The 22,330-nt window shown below is 37.4% G+C and overlaps 1 protein-coding gene across 1 annotated transcript in view; it reads right to left on the bottom strand.

Annotated features, from left to right (window-relative positions):
• Positions 1 to 22,330, bottom strand: part of STXBP5L (syntaxin binding protein 5-like) — a 211,335-nt gene that overhangs the window by 104,691 nt on the left and 84,314 nt on the right. The window contains exon 5 of the mRNA XM_009329260.1: positions 11,111 to 11,245. Within this exon, the coding sequence (XP_009327535.1) occupies positions 11,111 to 11,245 (135 nt within the window). The remainder of the gene's footprint in view (positions 1 to 11,110; positions 11,246 to 22,330) is intronic.

Raw genomic sequence — 22,330 nt, forward strand, 5'->3', positions numbered from 1 at the left:
ACAGTAATATTCTATACAGACTGTCTTTAACGGTGCCAGCAGCAAATACCCATTTGGCTTGAGACATGGAACGCAACAATTTTTGCAGAGATGCAGTTAGTGGGAGATCTGGCTGTCATTCCTATCCAAGCCAACTCCCCAGAGGGGACCCCTCTGTTTCTGAGTAACCTGTACTGGAATAAAAAAATAATTTCCACAACACCAGATCTTGGAGCAGGCAGGGTAGGTAGGCAGTGATGGGGAACTGAGGGGTGAGATGAGGATATTTGCAAGCAGTGCTTAGACCCACACACGTCTTGTACATCTGTCCTCAGGGAGTGAATATGACATCTTGGGACATTCTAGGCTGCTTTGAACTTTGTTTCTGACATAGGTTCACCTATCATCTGAACAGAATATGTTGATGGAAAGAACTAGGTCTGTTTGGGGTACATACTGCCTGTGCCATGGCAGGCACAGGAGGAAGGATAAGAATAAGAGGAAAAACTGTGAAGAGAAGAGGCAGCATAAGAAATTTTACTTTTTAGCCAGATAAGAACCACTGACAGATGACAGAAGAGGGAGCAGAGCCAAGCAAACATCAGGCATGACTAAGCTGGCAACAGACAAAATGGTGGAAGGAGCACATGCAGACTGAGAAGGCATACTGGTTTTGGCTGGTTATCCCAGCCCACTGAACCAACCAGTATGCAGCTGGGTTGCTTGGCCATGGTATTTGACCAGGAACAGTGGCAAAATCAGGGCAAATGGAGGGAGAAAGGGCAAGAGCATACTGTCTTTCTAAGCTAAAGATTGATCCTATCTAGGCTGCTCTTTGTACTTACCAATTTTAAAAGTCAAGAACAATTTAAATAAATCTGTGCAACCACTGTTTTCTTTTTAAGATATATATGTCATTGCTTACCAAAGAATGTATCCATTTGTCTTTGGGTAGAAGCAAACTCTTACATGAGCTGTAGTCACTCTACATTACATCTAACTTCAGGCTAATCATACTTTCATTGTCACACAAACTGGTTGTTCCTCTGTAAATGGTATAAAACTGCCTTTTACTACCAGTCTTATTTTGATCTTACATTCTTGCAGGGGCATAGCCTCAGATTTCCATGCTAAGACCTCAGCTAAAAGGGGTAACCTTCACTAATACAATACATTTTCCTACCTCCTCCATTTCTCTGTCTTGAATCTATTGTAAACAATAGTTGCAGGATCTTGGGAGGTTTGCATCCTGAAACACTAATAAAATTTCTTTTTGCTTTTCAGGACATTAGGCACTTTTTGTTTCTTTTAGGAGTATTATCTTTTTATTATTAGGTCCCTAGCTATTTCTTTCATTTTGTTGAGCAAGAGCTTCATATACATTACCAGCAAAGTTGATACCAACCACAGCAGTCTGTGCACTAACTGTATGAGGATTTTATTTTTCCTCATTCTCTTTCCTTTATATTTGATATAAGTATTCTCTTAATATTTATATTATCTTACTCCTCTGTACTTTAATAGTTTAGTTGCTTTGTATTATAACTGACTTGGTCACACTTCTCCCATTTTCTTCCATTTTTATTATTTTAGTCTGTCAGATAATGTCACTCTACCAAAAGACTCAATTAACCATTGTTTTGCTTTCACACGTACGCCACCAGCCTTTGGTTTCATTCTTGTTAGCTCTTTTATGTCAAATATTGGATGCAGGTGTCAAGGTGTTGGCAGTGGGGAGATACAGAGGGTCTCTGTGAGGAGAAGCCGGGGCTGCCCCATGCTGGACACAGTCGGTTCCAGCCGGCTCTAACCGACCCACTGCAGGGCACTGCTGAGCCCCTCAGTCAAGGTGGTGGCACCTCAGGGAAAACAAATTTAAGAAAGGGCAAAAAACGCTGCACAGGCAGTGAGGAAAAAAGTGTGAGAAACAGCCCTGTGAGCTTCAAGGTCAGCGAAGGAGGAGGGGAGGAGGTGCTCCAAGCACCAGAGCAGAGATTCCCCTGCTGCTCATGGAGAGGACCATGCCAGAGCAGATATCTCCCCTGCAGCCTGTGGAAGACCCCACGCTGGAGCAGGTGGATATTTCCTGAATGAACTGCAGCCTGTGGAGAGCCCACACTGGAGCAGGTTTATCCTGAAGGACTGCAGCCCATGGAAGGACCGTGCTGGATCAGGGGAAAAGTGTGAGAAGGAAGGAGCAGCAGAGGGGAGCTGTAATGGACAGACCACAACCACCATTCCCCATCCCCCTGCACTGCTCAGGGAGGAGGAGGGGGAGGAGGTAAAGGAGTTGGGTATGAAGGAGTGAAGCTGAGCCTAGGAAAAGCGGGGGTCGGCGGGAAGGTGTTTTAGTTTTTGTCTTTGTTTCTCACCATTCTACTCTATTTTAACTAGCAATAAATGACATTAATTTTCTCCCAGTCAAGTCTGTTTTACCCATTGACAGTAATTGCTAAGTGATCTCCCTGTCTTTATCTTGACCCATGAGCTTTTCCATCTTATTTTCTTTCCCTGTCCTGTTGAGGAGGCAGAGTGAGAGAGCAGGTGGGTGACGGTCTTGCAACCAGCCAGGGTCCACCCACCACAAATACCTTGATTGCTTAACAGCTGCCAGCTTTGATTGTACATAAATAAGCGGAAACAGAGAGTCTATGAAGTTTGCCAGTCATAACACTAACTCTGTCAGCAAATGAGAAAGGAACTTTTTCAAATAATTGTATATCTTAAAACTCATTTCAGATGTGCCATCGCAGATAAGATCACACACAGAGTTTCTGGGGTGATGACAACAGATGTTCCTGAAGCATTTTGGAATTGTAGAGCCTACTCCCTGGCAGTCCTCCTGCACTGCCTTTCCAGGGCTCCAAGAAACACTGGGTTTTTTATACATATCAAGTAAAGTATTTGCATCAAAACTGATTCCTCTTCGGACTAAACAACAAGGAATACTCATGAGGTGCAGCACAAAGCTTTTGGTTTGGTTTGGGATGGGACATGCACAGTCCCATCCTGGGGGAGATGTTTGGGGGAGGATATACTGATACAAAATAACACCAGTTCAGATGGAGCAGGGAAGAAAACTGTGCGTGAAAGGGTTGTAACTTTCTCCATTCTACATGGTCTTTCATTTGTTGCTCTGAACCTGCCCTATGGCTGGATACAGAAGGAGAGACATGACAAATTTTCTCTGGCAACACATCTTGTTTGCTTCTCCTAAAATGATGTTATCTTTTTCCTAGTGCAGGACTGTGACTAGGAACCCAAAGATAGTCCTTTGTGCCACACTAAGACCAGGAATAGTCTGCCAAAGGCAGATCAGTGCCTTACTTCTTGCATCTTGCTTCCTCAGGGAAAGTATGTATAAATAGAAATAATAGCAATGTTTTTTGAGCCCTAGAGAAGCGTTGCTTGTAAAAGGAGTGCCAGGCATTAGGCTCTACAGTCCATTTCTCCTAAGGGTAGACATCATGACTGCACTACAAGTAGGATTAAATGAAACAATTATTTAGTTAACTATATTATATCAACAATATTAGTTTACAGAACTCATGAAACACTATCAGAGCTACAGATACAGTAATTACTACTTTTAGACAGTAAATTATACTGCATGTGGAAATGTCTACACACAAAAACATTTTGCCTCATATAGTTTTAGTATATATAAAATGTTTTGTTTCCCCTCACTGCTATTACAGTAGAGCTGTCAAGGAGGCTGGACAGTTGTATGCTGTCATTGTGGAACAGCCTACAAAGAAAGAAAAACACTGTTGAATTACATTAAAAGCAAAAGCAGAGATCCAACAGCTCCTGGAAAGGATGGAGAGGTGCTGGGAAACCAACCACATTTGAAGCTATTGTGAATAAAACACACTACTGTTGATGCCAGATACTTGTGTATAGGCATTTCTGCAAGCTGGCTTTAGGAGACTGTGTAAAAATGAACTAGATCCTATCCCTTGAGAAAGGGAAAATAAGGAAGAATCAGTAGGCAAAAATAAGGCATAAGTGAAATATTTGAGCAGAGAATTCTTCATTCCCAAATACTAGCTGGGGTACAGCTGAGAATGACTGAGAAAATAAACGATCTGAAAAGACATGAAGAGGATAAAACACAAAGCCGGGTCCATATACAGCAGAAAGAAAAAAAATGAAGGTCAAGTCCAAAAAATACCAGCAATGATTTGCAGTAAAAAATTCCTGAAGCAAAAGCTACCTTCAACTGAGCAAGAAGAAAGTATGAGCTAATGATACAAAAGATTGCAACATTTCACAGCCTTCGTTGACCTTAAAGCCCACAAAAACAGACTGCAGAAGAATTGAAAAATGGAACAAAGGGTTCCCATGACAGCTGTACAGAACTAGAAGTTTAAGAAACTAGTGATACTTTGAGGTGTTTTGCACTTCATCGGAAGTTATTCCTGACAGCAGCAGGTATTAATTTATTTGGTGTATGTTCATTTTGGGAGATGAGAGAGCTGATATGCTGTAAGACTTGACTCTTGCTCAGAAGAACAAGACTCAAAAGAAGAAACCATTCACTGTAAAACAGAAGTCTTCAAAAAGCTTGTAAGGATGGAAGCTTTTATTTAATTATATTATACTAAAATTAGAAAGCTCAAAAAGAAGTCTTCAGCAATGTTATAATTTGGACCCAGGAAAATGTGGAAAATACATAGATGATGTATTCCTCCATCATTCTGGGAAGTTTTATGCACTCTAAGAAACGGAGTGACTTACATACTGTTGTAAGAACATCAAATACCAATACAATCTTCAAAGCAGGTAAAAGTAATGTATGACAGAATAGAATCAAATCAAGAGAAAACAATTTTCCTTTTGAAAAAATTAGCCTGCACAATTACAGAAACACTGTAATGATTTCTGAGCAGAATGAAAATCTGGTGGTAGAAAGTGGTAAAGGGAGTTAGAAGAGGGAAAAAAAAAAAAGGAAAACATCTATATTAGTCATTGTTACAGAGTTGGAGATGACTGAATGTGACAGTGCTGAGAAAAGCACGTGCATAAACAGATAATTCTGTAGTGCCAGTAGTCAGACATCTTCCGCAGTTCTGCTTTCCACAAAGGTGCAGCACACCAGAGATTTTAAGACTTTCTTTTCACTGGTAGAGTCACCGACAAATTGAAAAGAATGAGTAAGTTAGATACATCATTCACATACCATGGATCAAAGCTGGGAATTGGAGGCAGTACAAATCAGTTCAACCTCAAGATGCAACTCTGAGTCTTAGACACAATTTCTAAAACATCTAGAAGAAGGATGCTTTGCAACTTGCACTTTCTTTACACTAGGAAGTATTTCCATTTGGGTCCGAGCACAGAAGGGGTAGCAGTTGCTCCTAGACTGCTACTTCTCCTCCTGCGTGCCGCTTTCCTTCACTGCTATGGAACTGCTGGCTCTGAGACACATCTAGGAAATGGGGCTGGGCAAGGGAAGGGCTAAGAAAGGAAAGACCAAGTTATGGTTCTGTCATAACTGAGTTCCAATTTGCCCAATTCTTTGATATTCCAAATCCCATAAATTTTGACAAGTTTCAGTTATTTATTCATGTCCTGGTTTCGGCAGGGATAGAGTTGATTTCCTTCCTAGTAGCTGGTACAGTGCTGTGTTTTGGATTTAGGGTGAGAACAATGTTGATAACACATCGATGTTTTCAGTTGTTGCTGGGTAGTGTTTATACTAGTCAAGGACTTTCCAACTTCCCATGCTCTACCGACTGAGAAGGCTGGAGGTGCACAAGAAGCTGGGAGGGGGCACAGCCAGGACAGCTGACCCAAACTGGCCAACGGGATATTCCATACCATGTGACATCATGCTCAGTATATAAAAGCTGGGGGAAGAAGAAGGAAGAGGGGGACGTTTGGAGTGGTGGCGTTTGTCTTCCCAAGTAACCGTTACGCGTGAGGGAGCCCTGATTTCCTGGCGATGGCTGAACACCTGCCTGCCCATGGGAAGCAGTGAATTAATTCCTTTGTTTTGCTTTGCTTGCGTGCATGACTTTTGCTCTACCTATTAAACTGTTTTTATCTCAACCCATGAGTTTTCTCACTTTTACCCTTCCGATTCTCTCCCCCATCCCACGGGGTGGGGGGAGTGAGCGAGCGGCTGCGTGGTGCTCAGTTGCTGACTGGGGTTAAACCACGACAATTCATTAGTCAGTGGGGTGTTCAAACACTGGAATCTGCATGCTTGGGAAGGGGGCTTGCAATGCAGATTTCTCCTTTTTGGAGTTTAGTGGAGTCATATCAAGATCTTCCTTCCCTTCCCAACACCAGATGACCTTCCAAAATGTATGATCCTGCAGGCTGAGAAAATTAACCTCACTGTAGAGGGAGTAAATGGAGACACGCTGGGCTCATTGACTGTTTTTCTCTTTCAGACCTGTGTCCAAACATTTTGAAGGAAACAAGAGAAACTGTTTGCTTATTACAGAGTAGAAAACCAAACATTATCATGACCCCTAAACATCTCTGGCAAAGGACCAACTCTGAGACATATCAGAGAAATGACAAGTGAAAAAGTTTTGACTTATTCTTCATTCTTAGCTGAAAAGATGCTTCATTGTGGTCTGAGGTAGTGACAATGCATGAGATGATAGAAATGGCTGAGACAAGAATTGCTAGAGAAAATGTTTCTAAAACTCCCCATATTCTAATGTTCTTTCTCAGCTCTGGACAAGGTCAGGTCCACTGAAACTTAGGCAGTGCACATGATTTATAAAGCAATTTTTCCTGTAACTTCTAGAATCAGTTATGCCTCCGTACTGAAAATCACCTCAAACAAAAAAATTCATGTTTCCTTTGCATTATTTGTCTATTCAGGCCTTAATTTCTCACTAATTTTAGATACTGTTTAAGCAAGCTGGATGATCTCTCCTGTATGAGAAAAGAATAGTCCCTATGATAAAACATGTATTGCAACCATCTTTATGACATATATTTCTACTAGATGCTTCTGAACAGATCATAATGAGAAAACCACTATCACTCCAAAATATAGCACTCTATTGATCTTTCAGTATATTTTGATACAAAAGTAGGCAACAAAATCACAAATGGTAACAAGCTTTCAAGAAAAAAAAACCACCAAACACCAAACCAAAAGCCAATTTTATAAGTCAAAGTAGCCATGCAGGACAAGGTGATGGGATTTCTTGCATCATATGCAAAGTCTAAAAATGTTACATCCAAACCTGTTTCTCCCACAACTCCTTAAACTACTAAGCCTCTTCACCTCAGTCTTTCTCTGCAACAGAATCACTGTTAGAAAAAAAAATCTTGCAGTCATTTGATGGGCCTCACTGACTGACAATGTTTTTTTTTCTGAGGATGAGAGTTATGTTCTCTGGAATGAATTAATCTCAAGAAGTGTGCCGAAACTCTTTGTGGGGTTGAAAACTTAGTAAGTCCATGAACAGATTAAAATGAATTGTTGGAATATGTTTTCTATGCTCTGTATTTTTTTCACCTATGCAATACCATTTATTATATTATTTACTGAGCAAAGTCATCATGATCTTAGAGGGACGAACTCAGTCCATGATGAAAGTCTAGAATACAACTTGTAGGTGTTTTCCAAAGGGGGAAATGACAACATGTATTCTGACCTCTTCAGGTTACCTTGGCCATAGTGTTAGCAATGTATATGGAGGCACTCTTCAACCATGTTCTGAAAAACTAAGAGAACTGGAATTTCAGCAGGTTTTTTTTTTTGTACTGTCACAAAATGAGCTGTAATCTGGCTTTACAGTGACTTAGGTATGGTAATACATAGTTTAACATTCCAACGTAGAAGCATTTCAGGTTTTTAAAAAATTAACCAGCTCAGTCTCCTATCAGTTTTCACTGTACAGCCTTGAAATCTTAATGACAACTGAGTTAAATCCACATTATGAAAATTCATGGATATTTCATTAAAAGTAGGTACAAGTCAGTGAAAAAATTGAGGTGGGATTTTGCAAGAAAGTCGAGTTATATTGGTAGACTTAGTCTGCAATTTTAGAAACTGGATCAGAGTTGCACAAAGAGGGAAGAACTCTCCTTCAGGCTTGTTTGTGCAGATGGCAAACAAATCTGACACACAAAATTCTATTTATAAACCCTCCGTCTAAACTGAAGACTTGAATATAGCAGCATAGCAATCACTTTTACTGGGCTTTCCTTGCCAATAAGATTGACACAAATATGCTTGCACAGAAGGTAAACCTTCTCCTTCCAAGCTTTATAGAGAGTAGTAACATCTTCAAACTAATCCCACACTCTGAAATTATATAATCTATCTCACAATGAAAAACAATGTTATGAGCACTATTACCTCTTATATCGTTCGTGGTAAGGCTGAATCTGTTCCTGAAGTTTTACATACACACGTTTTCCTATTTTCTTTAATCTTTGAAAGTACCTAACATCAACAGGCCCTATGAACCTATAAAGCCCTGAACAACCTGGTCTCATAGCTGATCTTACTGCAAGCAGGAAGTTGGTCTAGAAAATTCCAGAGGGGTATTCCAACATGAACTGTCATATGATTCCATAATACTAAAATGTGACAATTATGTGACGGTTGTGTGCAAATAATGTGAAGATTAAAAAATATAATCAAATAAGAACATATCCATGGTCCAAAATAAAATTGTTCTCTCAAAAATATCTCAGTACAATTCTAAAGGAAAGTCTACTACTATAAGCCCATCCTCATGAAGTACACTTAGAGTTAATAACATTCCCTTTAAAAGCTAATCTGAGTTACATTTTTCCTGCAAGAAAGCAATAATACTGGAAGAGACATCATAGTTTGTTGTTATCTTATGTCATATTCCAGGGAGAGTTCAAATTACTTTACTGAGAAAAGTCACCTAGTTTCAACTTCAGCAGTGCTATAGCATCTGTTAGAGGCAGCTGCTGTGGCAAACATAACCATTATCCCCACCAGCCTCTTACTCTAATACAGAGAAATTAATCTGGAGGCACACAGGATCCCCTGTCTACCTGTGTAATACATGCAAGGACAACTTCCTCCATTCCATATCAAGAAGTGCACGATGAGATTGAATGGAGAGGATACAGCCTTCTTAGACTAGCACACTGCTTACAGGGACCAAGTTATACTTGTCAGATTGATAGAACTAGAAGCAGTAATGAATGAATACCTGTGCTCAACTGTCACCAAAACTGTACATGGCAAACTAGCTTTTTAGAAGAAGAAACTATTACGGTAACCATGCAGCATCTCCAAGTACTTGAGGTAACAAGGCCTATCTGTATTACGTTGTCATTACCTTCCACAACTTATCGAAGAAAAATTTAGGAAAATCTAGGTATACTCCTGCATAGGCAATACAAAGAAGATAGTTAGGAGAGGCTGTTTGTTTACTAAAAGGTTCTAGAGAGGTAGGCTAGATGCTGTGCAAGAAGCTATCTCAACAACTCAGTACTGAAGCTTGTTAGTAAGCAGCCCTTATTTCCCACGTACCTTTCATTGAAGAGAGGCATCATTCTATTCTGTTCTCATGAAAAAGGTCTGTTGTGGCCATTAAAAAAAAAGATTTATCCAAAAGAATTTTGAAAGAATTAGGAAGTGAAACTTGGTGGAAGGCTTCCATTTCATAAAAACCTTTCAGATTTATTTCCATACAGAATAGAAACATCCTAATGTCTGGAGGAAAGAAAATTCCAAATGCACACAAAATGAAAATGTGTTGTTCTCAAAACCTCAAAGGCATTATCTACTCAATATAGTATATATATACATTTTAAAATATAGGAATCAAAAAACCCTCTAATATCAACAATTATATCAACCCTCAATTTGGTCAACATCACCAAAACAAAGTGAGAAAGAGAAAATAATTAAGATACTTCCCACCTGAAGAACTCATCAAAAGGAACATATTAATTCTGGTTTTGATTAAACAACATTTTCCAGCAGTAATTTTTCAGCCAAAACTACTGAGCAGAGCTGAGCAAAGTCTTACAAAGGCAGGACAAACAAACATTCCAAAACTGAGAACTGGACAAAAGATTTACCAGCAGACTGTCTGAATCCTGATTACCATTTGAATCCTTGTTTTTATCTCCTTTGACGATAAAATTAGATTTTTATGACTGTGTCTGTGAAGTTTGGTGGGGGCAGAGGGGAGGAAAGAAAACGAGGCATCAGTTTTGTCAACCTGGGGGACACAGTGATTTGTGAGAGTCAGTAATAATAGCGGGGGGGGGGGGGGAAAGGGGAGAATTTTGGAGAAAAGTGGTTGCTATCAATGTGGTCTGTGCTTGGGACAGAGAATTTGATCCATCACTGTAGGCCCGTAGCCCTATTCTTAGATACTGTCCTCTTGGTTCACTGAGCTTGGTGAATTTCGGTTTACTACCAGAGGTTACAGGTTCCTCACAACATGCAGTTTCTGAGACATCTGCTTCATGAAATACTGTGAGTTTGCCCGCAGCAGTCCCTCTTGCTGGAACTTCACAGAGGAAACAGCAGAGAAATAATTTTTCATTTCTGTTGAGGCTTTTACTTGCAGGAAGCACAGATTTATCCCAGTCAGATTTTTATATAAGTCTCCCTCCATTTAATACGCACGACACAGGCATCTGTGTTAGCCTGTCAGGGAACTGTCATTTAACAGACACTCATTACCTTTCCTATCACTTCATCAGGTTTTGATGAGCCTGATTTAACTTTGAAATTAGCCCTGTGTTGAGCAGGAGGCTTGGTCCAGAGATCTCCAGTGCCTTCTCATCTAAATGTTTCTACAGTTCAATGAAGAAAAGTTCTCCATAGAGTCTTAGGGCCAATATACTCCATTATTCTCTTCATAGGATGTTTGGAGGAGATGGTGATCTAGCTACCCTCATAAAAATAGCAAAATCTGAATTTGAGATTAATGATTATCTGTATTTCATAGAACTTCATAGTTAAACAGTTAAACATAAATCTGAATTCCTATTGTCCTGTAACAAAACAGTTAATAGTGCACATGCATTCATTAAAATTAAAGGTTTTCAAAGGATTTGTTAATATTTGTAAAAACAAATGATTCTTAAAAATGAATCCTAAGACAGCTACGAAAATGACCACAGACACAAATGCAAAAAAGTCTGCACTTACAGTTCTATTGCCTTGTTCCACATGATAACATATCCAGAAAGAATGAAGGACTCAATATTTACAATGTGTGTATTTCCCCTCTCTGTTCCAACATAAAGCCATTTACTCTGGAAAGGTAGATGGCAGTAAGTAATCCTGGAAAGGAAGAACAAAAAAAGTGACTGAATATCGTATCAACAATATTTTTTAACACTTTTGCAGATGAAATAATTGTTCTTTCCATTTTATAACTTGAGAAAAGCCTGCCCAGCAGGCACAGCATTCTGAAGAATGTGCAGGTTTCAGGGTCATCTCCAGAAAAATCATAAAAGAGAACATGAAACAAAACAGGGCCATCCTGCCTGCTTGTATTAAGGGCAGGAAAAAAGAGCCGTATCACTTGAGCACTGAACTAAGTCATGAGTATGTAAATTGCACCATGACAGTATCCAAGACTCTCAAGTTAGGCTTTCTTATTTCCTTTCTTAGAATAAGCAATTTTTCCAGTTCAACAAACAGAAGTTAATGGACATCAGCAGGATTAGTGTTTTGTACAACAGAAGTGTAACACCATGATTCACACAAGAAAACATTCACTTTATTTGCTATCTGGGAGCATAGGGCACTAGATAAGAGCATTACCAAGTGCAGTTAAGTATTACATCATAGACACGCAGAATCCTACACTCATATCATTCTTACAGGGTGATGAACCAGTGCTGTATTAGCTTGGAAAGATGTCATGACAGTTTCTCATAATAATATACACAAGTTTTCACAGATGATGAATGAGTAGATTCAGGTTTCTTTGATATTTTAGTTATTATATAGATATTACATACATTCAAGCAAAACAATCTATAAGAAATAAAAACCCATTTGCTGCTAAAATGTAATGGAATGCATGCTACCTACAGAGACTGAAGCTTAATCTGATTTTATGGTATAGGCTCAGAAATTTTGACAAAAAGCAGATATTTTGCTTGGTATGCCATACATTATCATATTTATCATTCAGCTCCACAAGCAGGCTATTTCTAGCTTTTATATACAAACTTGATTTAACAGCTATGCAATAATTTTTATCCTTAACACCTTCGTCCCCCACAGATGTATAAACAGTATTTAAGAACATACATATTTCAATTTTTTATTCTTATGGTACAGCAATCTTTCTGAATTAATTATAGAGGAGTGAGAGGGGTGCTGGCTATCGTCCAGTAATTTGGCCCTCTCAGTCATGTAAAGTCCTCTGAGTAGAACATTTGCCACTCTCTGAATTAAAGGAGTTGTTTAATATACAAATTTCACATAATTTCTGTAATTGTTCCCTGTGAGATACTCTCAACAAATGGAAAGACTCCAAACAGATTCTACATGGTATTTGGATAGTTCTGCAGTTTTCCAAGTATCTAATCATGTGTCAGAACATTAACGTTGAATGCATTCAAGAGAGCAAAATTTTTTTTTGGCCTTATTTATCACACTGGATTGAACACAGTTGAAATATGCAGTCTTCACATTCTAATTTATGGGGAAAATTATCACTGAATCATGAATGCAGCATAAGGCTTACCCTTCACAGAAATCTTGTTTTGTTGATTCAAGTGAGACTTACGTATGATATAGGCTTTGTGCTACCCATCTGTACAAGGTTAAATTTTACCATTAGTTGTCTAATTTTGGCAATAATTCCACTGCCTTTAGTGGAAAGAGAACCAAGTTTTTCAAGATAATTGCTTTGAGAATGGGAATTACAGTTTAGTATGCATAACTGAAAATGCCTTCCAGCAGTAACTTAGAACTTGTATTGTGGGTGCAGTCAGATAGACAAATATCTGACAGAAAAAACTGCAGAAGGTATATGCCACCTACATATTCCTTGCTGGAGTTAAAGCTGTTAGCTTTATTGTTCTGTTCATAACAGATGCAAAGAACAATTTGCCCTTTTCACTTTGTAGTTTTACAAATGTGAAGCTGGTTTTCACATTTTTACTGATCCTTCTTCGTAAACTAAACAATTTATTTTGCTTTCTCTTCAGATGCACCATTTGCTACACTTCTGGTTAGATTCATATTTAGTCTGAATTTTTTTTATTTCTTGCATTTCTGTACTAGCTCTACTTTTCTTTCTTGCACTCCAAAACATATGCATGCTCTGTTAGGTCCCAGCCCATGCAAAAACCTCCCTCTTCCCTGGTTGATAAATCCTCTTAACCACTTCACACTGATGTTCTTTCAGCATTTGTTTGTAGTAAACTGTTAAATTACAGGAAGAGAAAATACTTATGAATTTGAAAGTGCTGAAAATATATGTCTAGTGACTGACAAATAACTCACGAGTTACAAAGTGAATCCTAGTTGACTTGAATGCTGCTACTCCAAGTTCTTGCAGCTGCGCCATCCAACTAAGCAAGTTCAAGTCCACCTAGGACCATATTAATTTTCAGTACTCTGATAAATCCATTCACAAGCCAGTACAGTGTACTGCAGAAAACTTGGTCTCCAAAGCGCAAGACTGAATCCAATACTCTGATTATGAATAAAGTCTCAAAATAACCTCAGACACAATATGAGACTGCTGTGGTCTGCTTTTCTTCCTTTTTGAAATCTGCTTCTAGGTTATGATTTCTAGCATGTACTGCCACAACAACCATCAGACTAAATGGGTGTCCAATTTCCTAGCTACTGCATGTCCTCCATTTGCCCACCTTGGGTTTAAAATTTCAAGAACATAATGTTTCAAGAGCAAGGTCCTACAGTAAGAGAAAAATCAGACTAAAGTACTAACCACTGGCCATCAGTTACCAGACTTATTTTCCTGCTGGCCTATCTGAAATCCCAGGCACCAGTAGCTACTAATCTAGATATATAGTATGAAGGACCAGAAGACAATTAGGTGTTGCTAAAGAATGAAGAAAATGACCACAAATTTTACTGCTTTCTTAAGCTCAGCTACTTCCTCTTAAATAATTTGATTTTGTTTTGACAGATTTATGGGAGAGCCAGATAAGAAAGTATTCTGCATGTTCTTTCTTCCACAATGAAAACTACCCTATAAGTCTTCATTGTTTACCCAAACTGTTATTACACATTATCAAATACCACCTTTTACAATATGTGAGCTTATAAGAAAATGCTATTCCCTTAAAGACAATCCAGATATGTAACAAACCTATTAGAGCATAGGGATTATAGGCATTTTAATATGATACATTGTTAGGCTTCACCAAACAAAGCCATATGAATTTCATATTCTCAGAAAAGTATGCACTGTTCTGAAGTAGTTTTCTTTTACATTATGTAAATTAAATGCAAACTGCTTTATGTATTATTGACTTTTCACTTTTACAGAAAATATTAACTTCACTTTGAGACTTGAAAGCTTTGAAGCAAGACTCAGATTTTTAATGAACATCTTCCATTTCAGTAAGTACTGAAATTACATAACAATTTCTTCAAGAGAAAACAATGAAGTCTCATATTGTAGTTTTCATTGTGGATTAAAGGTATCCCTCTATTAGTCATGTATCCCATAAGCAAATTCAGATGTCCTTTGATGCCTTTACAAAAAACAGTCAATTAGCCAGAAAGAAAGGCTATTTTTCTTCTTAAAAAGGTAGGGATTGTAGTGATTTATGCCAGTATGAATTGTTTCTGCCAAAAATTTAATCAGATTGTCAATCTGATTGAGGTAACATGGAACTCAATTAAATGGAGACCTGAGAATTTGCTCAATGTTGATCACTTAGAGAAAGTCAGCCAGAAATGTGGATATTATACATTCTTAGCAGCAAACTGCAATACAAATCTCATTGTATTAATCATTATAAGAAATAGTAAAAAACATGGACTGATACCAAAACCGGTGTTCCTATGCTGCCAAAATGATCTGGAACATTGTATCAGTTTCCAATGTATCAAAGCACAAAACAGGATATAAAATGTAATTTAAAAAAAAAAAATCAGTAGGTGCCAAATAAAACACCTAAATCAGAATTTATTAAGCAAAAACTCTTCAGCAAAAGTCCTGAAAACACTTCTAAAATTATGTAAGCAATATAAGAGAGATAATGGAATAACTTAAAGAGGCATTGTCAAAAAAATTGAACCTCATTTTAGAAAGGAATATATTCTGACTAGCAAATCCGAAAAGGTATATTTTTCAGAAAATCACAGCACTCTACAGTCTAACAACTCTGACCAAAAAAACTCATTGCATATTAGTAGACTACTACAACGTTAAAATAATTTAGATTGCTACATTCTCTGAAATACTAGTAAAAACTCTCAGAGGGCTTAAAATCATCTTTATTACACTAATCATATTTTTCTAAGAAAAACAAAAGATAATGTTGAGAACATTTCCTTCTGCCTCTGCCTTGTTATTTTTGTTTTTCTATTTTTAGTATGAAAAATTTTCCTGGAACACTATTCCTGGTGTGATGAGAGCTGCGGAAGGGGGGAGAATAAATTGCATTTTTGTCAAAACGATGAACAGTTTTTCCAATTTAATTATTTAATTGCTCATTCCCTGACATCAAAACTGCAACTAAATTTACATTTTCCCCTCCCCGCTCCCTTAACCTTTTGGTATTTTTGAACAAAAGTAATATGAAAGTCCTCACTGACATACAAAGAAGACCAGAGTCATCTAGTGCCCCTCCTTCTCCAGTGGTTGAAAGCAGGCTGGCCTTTCTGAGGGAGCTTCTGCCTAGCCAGTAATCTCAGAAAGTGTCGGGTTGCTTTCTGTCAGTTCACAAGGCAATGTTATAGCTGAGTTTATTGCTTTAAGTCATGAAATGCACACAAGAACATCTAGACAGATACGCAAGCAAAGTAATTTGTAGCTGACCTGAAGTGCTGAAATAGAAGCACAGGCTAAAGCTACAGACAATGAAGAAAAGGAGTTGTCTCCAGCAGATCACGCAAAAGATGTACATTATGAGCTATTTGGCCTCTGGAGGTATTCAGTCTTCTCCCTGCACTATATATAAATTTGGAGCTCATCAGCTATGTAAGACATGTAAAAGACATGCACAACAGCAGCAATCCATACAGTCTGCCGTTGATATCATGTGAGGTGTTTGCAGCAGGTGGTTGTGCAGTTCCCTAGACAGATGTGAGCTGGTACTGTGCATAGTAATGATAATAGTGTTTCCCCTGCAACACGGACTGTTTGAGTGATTATATACCAGGAAGCCCTAGGAAGGCAGAAATCCGAGATGAACTCCGTTATTAGGATTTCCAATGTTTAACTTAAACTTTTAGTTTAATTTACTTGAAGTGTATGCACAGTCTCTAGGGCTGACATAAGAGTACAGGAAATACTTTAAATTACTAACTAGCATTGACTAAGAGTCAATGAAATATATAGCAGTTCAATACATCTGGACAGTTCTTCCTTTCAGGTTCTTGGTGATAATCTATCACAACATGAAACTTTCTCCTATTCAAACTAGATTCTCCACATACTACACAAGATAATTTCAAAAATTTACAGTAGCCCCCCACACACAGATCCTAGCAGACAGTGAATGAACCAAACATGCCTTTGAGACTGATTCTTGTGGTCCACCTGTTTTTTAAAAGTGTGATTTAGTTTTAATTTAAATTAAGAAAAATCTTCTGTTTCACATATATTTTCTGCTAGCATCATCAGTCAACACTTATTTTGAATTAAAATCAATTGGTCCTCCTTATTTTATGTTTTAATTACTTATACAGAAGAAAGTGAAGTAGAGCTGAAAACACATTGTACATAAATTGCATTGGATCCTGGTGACAGCAAAACAAAGGCATTGGAGTATGAAACCCCGTTGTTATTTAGGGATATCTGAACAGAAGAGGAATCTTAAGGTAAATTATATTCTCAAAATACTGCACGAACATTTCCATCTCTAGATTTTTTCCAGTTGAGTGTTATACAGATTGCTCAAATATTCTTTGTTGTTTTAAGACTATAGTGCATACACTCCAATCAAAGTTTATGACAGGACTGGGTAGGTGAACAATATCTAATGAAGAATGTAATACTTAGAACTTAGTTCTACTTTTCCATCAAATCAGTCAGGAGCTGAATATGACTATTCTGTTTATAACTACACAGCGAATGATCTCTAGCAATGAATTCTAGGTTATTAATGAAAGTCACAAACTATTTACAGTTAAACACTGTGAAACAAGTCATCATTTAGCTCACGTACTACTGTGCCTATTTCCTGACTGACCTATCAATACTTGCAAACAGTAAGACCACTCTTGAAGACATTACTTAAGCTTAGTCCTCTTAAAGTAGTCTGTAGCGATGAATGTTTTAAAGAAAGACCCAGTAAAATGAATTGCTTTACATGAGGCAAGTCAATACATGTTCCTTACAAAGGAACATGAATGAAATATAGAGTCAAAGCAGTGGTAACAGTTACTTTCTAGTGCCATACATCTGTTTGCCAATGTCCCTTTCAAGTTCAGTATATAATTAACAGACACAACCGCCTCCCCGTTTCTATAAATTCTACTGGGACAAAATGTTGAGAAAACATTTTGACTTCATAGTTTCATTTTAGGCAAATAGGCTTAAATAGCGCTGATAGATACCTTATATAATTATTTGTTTTGACAAAGCAAAACAGCTTATGCAGCTATTCTCCTGCAAATTATTTAGACGTGTCAACTGGCTGGTGGTCCACTGCTGCTTTCAGAGTGTTTAAGATCCCTGTATTTTTCATTATGTCCCTTACCTGAAATATTATACTTAAACAAGCTACAAGAATAAGAAAGAGGAATGCAAGAAGCAGAAAAAACATTGTAAAATTTTAAGAAATGCAGTTGAAAAACTATTTCTTTCTCAAGATGTTTTGGTTTTGTCCCTAACTGGGTTTCTTTTTTCTTTGCTCTACTGGCACATTCTGAAGCTCCTGATTTTTAGAAATTGGGACTGATTCTTAATCCTTTAAAGTGCTAAAAACTAAAATATAAAGTGCAAAGCAAAGCACTATCAATAGTATATTCATTTCCTCATTTTCCTTCTTTCCTATTAAAACAATCAAGAGTAAAAGCAGGCTGTTCCTCTGTTTCTTCAAAAGCTAGGAGTTACTGTGCAGAACTTCTGGACAGGTGAAATAACCCTATAAGCCTAAAGTTAGGCCCATTCTTGAATTGTGAGCTTACTATTTCAAATGAATTTGCAATCACAACTGTAATTAATAGTTTACAGCATTCCATAAATACTTGTTTTAAGACACAAATGCTTATGTTAACTACACAAAACATTACTGTAGCAACTATATGAGCATTTATAATGGGTGTTAACATAAATTATTTACAAGCAGTTAACTCAAAACAGCCTAGAACAAATCAGAAAAAGTATGTTAAAAAAAGTATTAGATGCATTACATTTTATTAGGTTAGTAAACCTGGAGATCTCCCTTGAATACAGACTGAATTTACGCATTTAGATAAAAGCTTATGAGGTTATCATGAGCACTTTACAAGGACAGTCAAAGTATACAGCATGCAACAGGTCCTTTGGTTTTTACCAGTTTCTTTTCCTACAACTAACCTTCTTGCAACTCCATAAAAGACCATCCTGGCCTGTTCAACATGCCGTAACACATACAAAAAGACAGCTGCACGATAACTTCCTATAATACAAGATACAGGCATTTAAATTCACACCCTCGGTAACTCAATGGCTATCTGCCTCAGCAGCAGCACTGACGGCATCATGTTAACTGGCACTACTGGAGCTCCAGAACAACTTAAAAATCACTCTTGAAATCCCAGTATGCAAGGGGATGACAACTTTTGTAGCCTGTGCTACTAATAATTTGTTTAATCTTCAGGATGACAGAAAATTACTTCCCTTCCTCTTGGTCAAAAGCCCAACAAAGAGACACCATCTTTTGCCAACTCCCTTTTACGTTTTTGACTGTAAATTCATTGGGATGTCTTGCATGTGGGAACAGGACCACTGACAACGACAGTGGCACACTCCCCCTGGCTAGATCTTTAGTATTACACAACAGTAATGCAGTAGATTGAACAGGTGTAATGTGCAGGCTTGGACCCAAGAAAAAAAGACAAGGAAATTACATGGAAACTTGCTTCCTTAAAAAGAAAAAGATGCTGGAAGAAACCAGCATACTTTTCATTGGCTTCCAATTTGTTTCTGATGCCAACTCAGGGTCATTAAACAAGAAAAACGATAATAAAAGTTCCACAAAATAAGTGAAGTGAGCAAATTAATGAAACAGGGTTGGCAAACAGCTTCCTGCTTTCACCTTTAGGGGAAAGACAACGTACATGGTTTTTCTTTCGTCTACTGGCTTGTGAAATCACTATTCTTATTTGTAGTACTTCACTTGTTCTCCATTAATTTCTTTGAAGGTTAAGTAAAAATGGAGTTGTAATACCAAGCATAGTGACAGTGATGGGCAATACAAACCACAATAATAGCCACTGAGTTTCTTAGCAATAAAAGAAAATCAAAAAACAAAGGATGGAAGAGGGAGATGATGTTCTCAAAAGAGAAAGTTTTTGATTTATTTCTTTCATTGATTTTGTAGCAGTTGCATTAAAAAAAACAAAACACCTAAAGGTAGAGTTTCTCTCATCCTTTCACCCAACACTGAAGCTATAAATTGAAAATGAAGTTTTTGCTTCCCAATCACATAGTTTCAAAAAGGTAAATTGGGACTTGGCTCAAAGATGAAAGGTTGAAACTTGTCTTTTGCTAAACAGCTAAACTTTACATAGCTGTTAGAAAAGTAAACTAAAGATTTGCTAGTATTTCATCCCGTTTGCTGCAACATACACAAATCTCTGTTTAAGTCATACATTCTTACTATAATGAGTTTAAACCTATTTTATATCAATATCGATCAAGCTATTTTGAATGACTCTCTACCACCAGGGTAACATTGAAACACTGGACATTGACTTCAAAAGAAAAAAAAAAAAAAAAATCGCACTTTTACATGTGCATACTTTTTCTATGTATACACACTTTTTTTTTAACAGCTTCCATCAATTAAAATTATGCAGACTTATTGCAGACCAGCTGTTCTCATTTGTTATGCTTCAGTAGACAGGGACTCTGTGATTAACGGCCCTTGTTTTTCTGCAATCTATAGTCTCTCTTCTCTTCCTGCTCATGTACCTGTTTAATGAGATAATCTCAACACTGACATTACTAGCTCTGTTTCTGATTTACTGGAATAATTCCCAGACTTTATTGTGACAGAAGGAAAAGCATCCTAAATCATTGCATTGGATTCTGCTTGAAGCTGCGATGTGCCTGGGCAGGAAAGGGGTGGTGTGATTTCCAGGAACCAAATGACTTACTGCAACAGAATGGGTGCACATTCTTCCCTACTTTAACGTATGACTGGAAATCTAATATAACAAAGGTCAAAGGATAGATCTGAACAGGACTATGAAAGATGTCTCAAAACTCAAATTTGAAAACTTCAAAAAGCCAAACCACAGAATTCCTGCAACTATACTATAACTGCAGCAAGCTGAAAATATATACTGATAATGTAGATGGTTTATGCTGTCTGAACTAGTTTAAATTTTAAAAGACATATTTTTTAGCTCTTGTCTAATATGAGTATGTATGATATGAAGTAGATGATACATATTTGTATTACACTATGGGACTTCTCATTTGTTATGACTAAGGCCGCAAAACATGGTTGTTCAACGTATGGCTGTGTGAATTTATTTTAAATTTTGCTATCCAAACCTGGCCTTAGAGCAATTTGGCAACACAGCTGCTATGTGAAAACAACATAACATGTTACCCTATGTTTTCTCAAAAAAGCAGAAATCTACTGACAAACATGCTGTATTTTCTACAAAGCATTAGAAACAACAAGCACACTGCTTAGCGTATGAGCTAAAGTTTTGCAGCATATAGCAACATTATGTCTACTTCTAAGAGCTGAAGGATTTTTTTCTGAGGAAAGAAAGCAACACATAAGTTACTCAGGCAGACAATCAGAGGTGGCCAGGTGACATAAGAAATTAAATAATTCAGAACGTGTTTTTCTTCCCTATTGAAGTAAACCCAAAACTTCACAAAGATGTTTGCAAAAAGGAATTTCAAAGAGATACCTGTTTTCTCATAGAAATCATGGAAAGAAGTACAGCCAGAGTGACACAGGGGAAGAGGTAAATTGGAAAAGAGGGTCTGTCAGGCCAGAGGGCCCTCTAGTCCCTCTACTGTTGTCAAGTCCTCAGGTAATTGTGCTAGCTATGCATTTTTCTCCAGCAGTTCTATGGGTCATGATGATTTCATATATGTGTATCTGTATGCACACGTACACACATGCACACACATATATATGTGCATTCACACACATGCATATACATAGAGCAAATATAACAGTTAATGAAATAACTTTATGAAAGTAAATTTCACTTTTCAAACATTTTAACTATGCTGTATTTATAGCCACAACATTTGGCCTACTACCAGCTAGAAGCAGTGATTTTGGTGTTTCAGAGTTGAGAAAATTCTTGTTTAGAGACCTTCACTTGATATGCTTTCCACAGCCTCAGATCAAATCCCAAGACTCTTTTCTGTATTTGCCAAAATATTTTACGTATAAAGCTTTAAATAAAGCAGCAAGTCAAATGAACAGCTCAGGGGTAGATTGGGGGAAGTAGAGGCTAGCTATCTGGTACAGTTTTAGCAATAGGGGGAAAGTAGAAATGATTGGTTGTAAGCATCTTTCATAATTCATACATAGCATATCAGCCATTTTCTGTTAACCTGCTTTTAATGGACCAATGTGAGGAAAATGTGAATTGATTTGCAATTGATTGACAACCATAAAATAGAAAAACATTTGCCAAATTATTCATCATACTTTGTTATGTGTTTTCTTAAGTCCTGGATACATGCTTTTAAAATGAATATATCTACGTAACCAATGTAACATGGTAACCGCATTTGCTGTTTTGAGACATTCCTGACTAGTTATCAAAAATCTAATTACTATATACTGTGCTAATGTTATTATTGCATATTTTAAAGTCTCATTATGGAAATAGAACTTTATGTACAGAGCTGTGTAAAAATAGATCTTAAATATCTTAAACAGCTCTATTGCCTTCAGGTAAGTTGTTTAGCAAACAGGTATAAAACCAGCTACATTGGCATAATGCACTTAAGGACATTTTTAATTGAAATGAAAATGAAAATGAAAATAATAATACTGGCAAAATCCTGGT

The sequence above is a fragment of the Pygoscelis adeliae genome, unplaced genomic scaffold (genome assembly GCF_000699105.1).
Source record: "Pygoscelis adeliae isolate BGI_AS28 unplaced genomic scaffold, ASM69910v1 Scaffold120, whole genome shotgun sequence".
In the NCBI taxonomy this organism is placed as follows: domain Eukaryota; kingdom Metazoa; phylum Chordata; class Aves; order Sphenisciformes; family Spheniscidae; genus Pygoscelis; species Pygoscelis adeliae.